The 5,701-nt window shown below is 48.0% G+C and overlaps 1 protein-coding gene across 1 annotated transcript in view; it reads right to left on the bottom strand.

The window, feature by feature from the left end:
* The window catches only part of HIVEP3 (human immunodeficiency virus type I enhancer binding protein 3), a 9,542-nt gene extending 6,053 nt beyond the window's left edge, over positions 1 to 3,489 (bottom strand). Inside the window, exon 1 of the mRNA XM_010141024.1 lies at positions 4 to 3,489. Coding sequence (XP_010139326.1) covers positions 4 to 3,489 — 3,486 coding nt within the window. The remainder of the gene's footprint in view (positions 1 to 3) is intronic.
* Positions 3,490 to 5,701: the final 2,212 nt, after the last annotated feature.

Here is a 5,701-nt window from a genome sequence, read left to right as displayed (position 1 = left end):
AACTTGCGGGGACATGAACTGCTTTTCATGCAGTGTCAGCTGTGGTACAGGGTGGTGAAACACTTGCAGAGCTTCTGTGTACGGCTGGGTGTATGCTGGCGGGGGGCTGTCTTTCGGCTGACTCTTCTCACTTGGGTAAGTACCATGAGAGGGCAACGGGGATGAAGACGTCGGCTGATGGGGCAGACTTGTTGAAGGAGATTTACTGGAAGAAGGAATTGGATCTTCTGCCTCGGGCCGGCCTGCCAGGGCCGAGTCTGGCTCGTGCTCCGGGTATCTCGTGAGGGATGCTTGCCTGACTAGAAAGCATTTCCTTCTCTCCTGTGGAGCCGAGGAGGTCGAGGGGCCAGGGGTTGAGGCAGGAGCGGACGACAAGCTCCCATAGTCAAATGACTTACTGCGGGTCTCTGACATCTGGGAAGGGTGGGACATATTCGGTGTCTGCTCCGAAGCGGATCTCCGCATCTCCCGGGAATGATGATGGTGGCTTGGTACCATCAGCATATGCAAGCCGATGCCAGGAGGCTTTGGGTGCGATTCAGAGGGATGGCTGGTGGACTCGGACTTGCTGTGGTCATCACGATCAAATGAGACAGAGTGGCTGGAGCTGTGAGATATGCTGCTTTCCTGACTTGGGCTTCGGGTGAGAGAGACGGATTCAAAACTGGACTCTCCGGAGGACTGAGCCATTTCCGCCAGCCGCAGCCTCTTCTTTTTTGGTGGGAGTTTCTCTGCAGGGAGCTGAGAAAGGGTCTGGCTCCTCTGCGGCCACTGAAATTCCTCTGTTTTCTCTGGCTCTTTCGGAGGAGGCTCTGGCTCTGTTTCTGGCCTGTCAGGCTCTTCTGTGACCAGAATCTCTGGGACCTGGATGTTGGGCTGACGAACCAGCTTGGGCTGCAGGGAGTGAGGCGGTCGGCTGTGCTGGGGTGCTGGCTGAGATGAGTACTGTGACACGGGCTTGTCTTCCTCCAAGCTACTTGCCTGCTCAGTAGAGTCAGACTTCTCAAAGGAGCTCGTGTGCTGGATGACAGAGATCTCCTTTGAGGTTGTTCTTCTCTCTTTGCTCTCCACACTCGATTCCGGTTTGGTATTCCTGGAATGAAAGCTGGCACTGGCATCAGAAGGTGCAGATTTACCCGGATCTGCTGGTGACTTGATGGATTCACGGGTTAGGTTTAAAGCGACATCGGATGACGCTGGATTTGCAAACTGAGTCCCTGGCCCAGTGCTGGAAGAAGGAGTGTCGGACAACTCAAAGGCTGGAGGTTCCTCATCGTCACCGAGACTCTTTTCCTTTCGTCTTTTTCGGAGCGGGGTGAGCTCCAAAGTGCTCCCTAGCTTGTAATGCATCATCTGAGGCCATGTGTCAGGATCCGCAACACTTTTCTCAGTCTCTGAAGAGGTATGGGAGGTGGAAGAACGAGGCTTTGAGAGCTGCAGTTCTGAACAGTAGTATTTTTTATGGGCTTCATAATTGTCCCTTTTCTTATACCGTGCACCACATATGTTACACTCGTACATGAACCCTTTAACCTTCGGACCCTTCCGTGACTTTTTGGTAAGATCGCTTTCCTTGGTTTCAGGCTCCTCGGGAGGTTTGGAAACAGTTTCTTTGTTTGCAGAGCTAACCTCCTCCGAGACGTATTCTACACCCAAAGGCAGCTCAATCGCTGGTTGTCGTTTTAGCATTCGAGGATGGGAAGAAAACGCTTGACTGCGGCTTAAGACTTCAGGCTCCATAATGTGATCATCAAACGAATAGCTACCTCTAAAGGTGTGTGGGGAGCTTATAGTGCATGCAGCAGAAGGCATTGACTGGCTTCTTAGGAGAGGCACTGTCTCTGTGGCACTGTGGGATTGCTGAAGTGACAACAATGATTGTTCAGGCTTAATTTTTTCACTGTGGGATGTCAAGACTTTCGATGCATCCAACTGGCTACTGGAACCAGACTTGATATCAAACTGAAACGGTTCTCTATACACACCAGACTTAGGAGACTCAATGCTGCTACGTCTAGATAAAGAGCTTCTTCTAGGCTTAACACTATCTATTTCACTGGTATCTACAACAGCTTCATTAATTGTAATTAGCTTAGTGATGTGTTCAATGACCTGTGTTCTAGGCACAGATAACGGTACCATACTAGGTTTCTCTTCAGTAGACAGGTGCGGAAACCCCTGGGTTGTGTTTGCAGCTAATGCTGCCGTCCTCTGACCGATCCTCCCACATTTCCCAAAAATAATTTCGGCGTAAGATTTTGCATTGGTATTTGGCGGGCTGATCTGCTGCTCTGCACTTTCAGATCTGGAGAAGTAGCCTGACTCGGTGCTCCCTTTGCTCCCGGGACTCAGGAAAGCTTGTTCATCTATGACCTTCTTCCGTTCGCTTAAGCGGAGTGCCAGCTTCTGCTTTATGGTATGGGTGTCTTCAGATTTATGGCTCAGAGTGTGGTCTGATGGTGGCTCCGCAAACTGGGTGCTGTCCTCAAGAGACTGAGACATGCTGGAATGGGACAATGAACACCGATCGTGGCTGGAGCCTTGGCTCCCTCCACTCAGCAAACTACTGGACAACAGGGTGTGCTTCTGCCTGGGTGAGAGCTCTACCGAGTGGCCTGCCATCGCAGCCGTTTCCTCCTCTGAGTCCGTGCTTTCTCCTTCTGTTGGCTCTTCAAAGTCCTCCCCGCCAATCCTTTCCATTTCCAAGCTCGATGGATACATCTCCGCTCCGATCCCTGAGGCCAGCCCAGCTTTTATTCGATGAGCATGAGATTTCCTATGTTTATACAAATTACTCTTTGTCTTAAAAGAAAAGCCACATGGAATGCAAGGGTATGGCCTCTCACCTGTGTGTGACCTGATATGTTTTTGGAGCACACTTGGCTTCGCACAAGGCCTGCTGCAGTACTGGCAAATGTATTTGCCTGGTTTCTGAGGTTTCTTTTCCTTCCTGTGCACTTCCTCAGCTTGTTTTAAGGAAACCTGTGAAGGGCGCGGGATATAGACCTTTTGAACGGATGGCATGTCCTCTCCAGGAATGATCGGTGAATGGGAAGGTAAGAGCTGGCCGTGGTGCGGGTGAAGCCCAGATGATGAAAAGGAGCCAGAGGGACCTGGTCTTGCTGGATCAACTAGCTGCCACGTGGGACCTTCAAGGACATGCTCTGGTTTCCCAGGAGACATAAATGCTGGTGACAGTGTGTGCTGCTGAAGCTGTGAAACGTGGGGAGGATGTTCAAAGGAGGAAGGCTTAGGTTGTTTCTGGTGTCCAGATTTCTCCTGAGTCTCCTCTCTCGGAAGCGGCAAAGAACCAGAAAAGTGCTGCTGCGATATGAGATCTCGGAGAGGGGTCCCTTGCGAAGAAGCAGAGCTGCCCTGGTACGTAGCTGCGGATGAAATACTGGCTTGGAAAGCCTCTCCTTTGGGAAGCCTCTTTCTTGGACTTTCCTCAGCCTTTTTTGTGCTCTTCTGGCTTTGTTCAGGATCCATGACCTTAAAAGGGCCTTTGAATGCTATTTCGGGAAGGTTTTGGCAGGCTTCATTTACAAATAATAAAGGTCTCTTCTGTAGATTCCCTGCTTTGCCTGCATTTGCTACGAAGCTGAAGCCACCAGGAGATGGTTGTTGATTTAAGATTTTACTAAAGTGTCACTAGTTGCTATTTGATTCAAAAAAAAAAAAAAAAAAAAAAAAAAAAAAAAAAAAAAAAAAAAAAAAAAAAAAAAAAAAAAAAAAACGTTTCAAGGTCAATAAAGTTCACATTGGTAACACATGACAAACTACTTCAAAGAGAGAAAACTTTCCAAAACTTTTAGTCCAAATATTTTCCTTGTGAACTTGGTTAAGGCTTTAAACCTTGCCATTTTATTTCAGTTGACAGTGGCAAGCCTTCAAAGTCAAGATGCAACCCACAATGTGTCTCTTGTTTGTTATGCAAACCTTTGAAAACTTGAGACTTTAGTGCTCATCTCATAATGGTCTTTTTTTCCTGTGCAAGGAAAAAAACACTGGACGGTGTGAGTCCCCCTGTGTCTTCCTTCTGTTCCACTTTTGAGTTCAAAAGCCTTGGAAAAGTATTTCCCACATTTCTGTAATTACATCCGAAAGAAAACAGAAAAAAATTACTTTAGCATTTGTATTTAAGCAATTAAATGCTGCTACTTCTATAGAGGATAAAAGTAAACATTTGGCAGAGAAGTAATTCAGAAGAGCTGCCTCGATGTCTACCCTGCACGAGACGTTACTTTTCATGGTAATCTAAACATAAATCGTACGAAGTCAAACCTCCAAGACTCCTGCTTGGTTTAAGACACTCATGACCTGGCTCTACAGCAGTAACCACGCGCAGTAACTTGAAACGTACTTTTGAAAACCATACTAAAATGGTTTTAAACTTGAATTCCTTCTGATCTCCCGCACACATTGCTGCTTTTACCATTTTTATAATTCTATTTCCCTCCCAAATTGACTACAAAGTAACGCTGACCAAATAAAAAGCACTGCCTCATGGCAATCACGGCAATCATGCCAAAAAGCACTGCCTCATGGCAATCACAATCACATACAATCCCTGACAAATAAAACGCCAATCTGCCCTGCACAAACCCACTCTCCAGCTTGCCGTAGTCTTCAGCATCATTTACGATAGGGGAAGGGGAGAGCACGCACACTCTTCTACTGCAAAGTTGCCCCTTTAATTTCCTGCCTTTTGTTACCAAACAATGGTGTGAATCCAGCTTCTACGGCAGGTGGGAGGTTGGAATTAGCTGCCTATAAGGGGAACCCTTCTTCCATGAACTGGGGTGGGAGGCTCTGTTAAACCTACCACCCTTGACAGCAAATAGGGCTATGAATGAGACACAACGGCGTCAAATAAAGTGGTAGAAGAAAGATGTCCACCCAGCAAAAAATGGTGGGAGAATTTCTCCCTGATCAATTTAGAGAAAGGGAACAGTAGAGGAAGGGAACGGGAGCTTCCAAAAAGCTGAAAGGTGGCTGCAGGTCCCCAACACCGCTCTGCCCAGCTCAGCTATGCCCTAGAGCAGCGAAGGAGCGTGTCACTGCATTACGTCCCTCAGGAGAGGGACCTTGTCTTGCTGCCTGATGGCAGAGAGGAGGGAGCCGGGGGGGTCAGTCCTCCTGAGCTCCTCTGCACAGCCAGCTTCCCACTGCCTCCTCTGGGAAACACTCTGGGACTAACGGGGCTGGGAAAACCTACTCTTTTTTCTTTTTCCTTCCTCATTTTCCTCCCAATTTCTACCCTCAAAATCCACCTCCTGACTTCAGCCTTTTAACATTCATTGTGCTTTCCCAATTCTCCCATTTTTTCTCAGAAGAGGCACATCTTTTGCTTTTACTTTCACCCCCTCCTCCTCATGACCTGCTCCTCCCTCTCACGAGTTATGCCTCTACTATTCTTGCTTATCACTTTCACTTTGCCTGTGCTCTGCACCGCACTCTGTGGAGCAGCACAGCAGCAGCTCCTGCCCAGGGCACAGCATCGGCATGACATCAGCAAACCTTTGAAAAAAGGCACGTGGGTTTCATGGCACATGGTTTCCAGCTGCTAATATTGCATGTCTGCAGCCAAATCCCAAGTACAGGCACTAAAACTGGGGATTCCAGCTATTCTTCTATTCAAACACCATTTCTTAGAGTTTTACTTGAAATGCAATGGAGCGAACACGAACAGAAATGGCTG

Source organism: Buceros rhinoceros, unplaced genomic scaffold (genome assembly GCF_000710305.1).
Source record: "Buceros rhinoceros silvestris isolate BGI_N320 unplaced genomic scaffold, ASM71030v1 scaffold10658, whole genome shotgun sequence".
Taxonomy (NCBI): Eukaryota; Metazoa; Chordata; class Aves; order Bucerotiformes; family Bucerotidae; genus Buceros; species Buceros rhinoceros.
The sequence above is the reverse complement of the archived record's forward strand: the minus strand, read 5'-3'. Positions and strand labels throughout refer to the sequence as shown.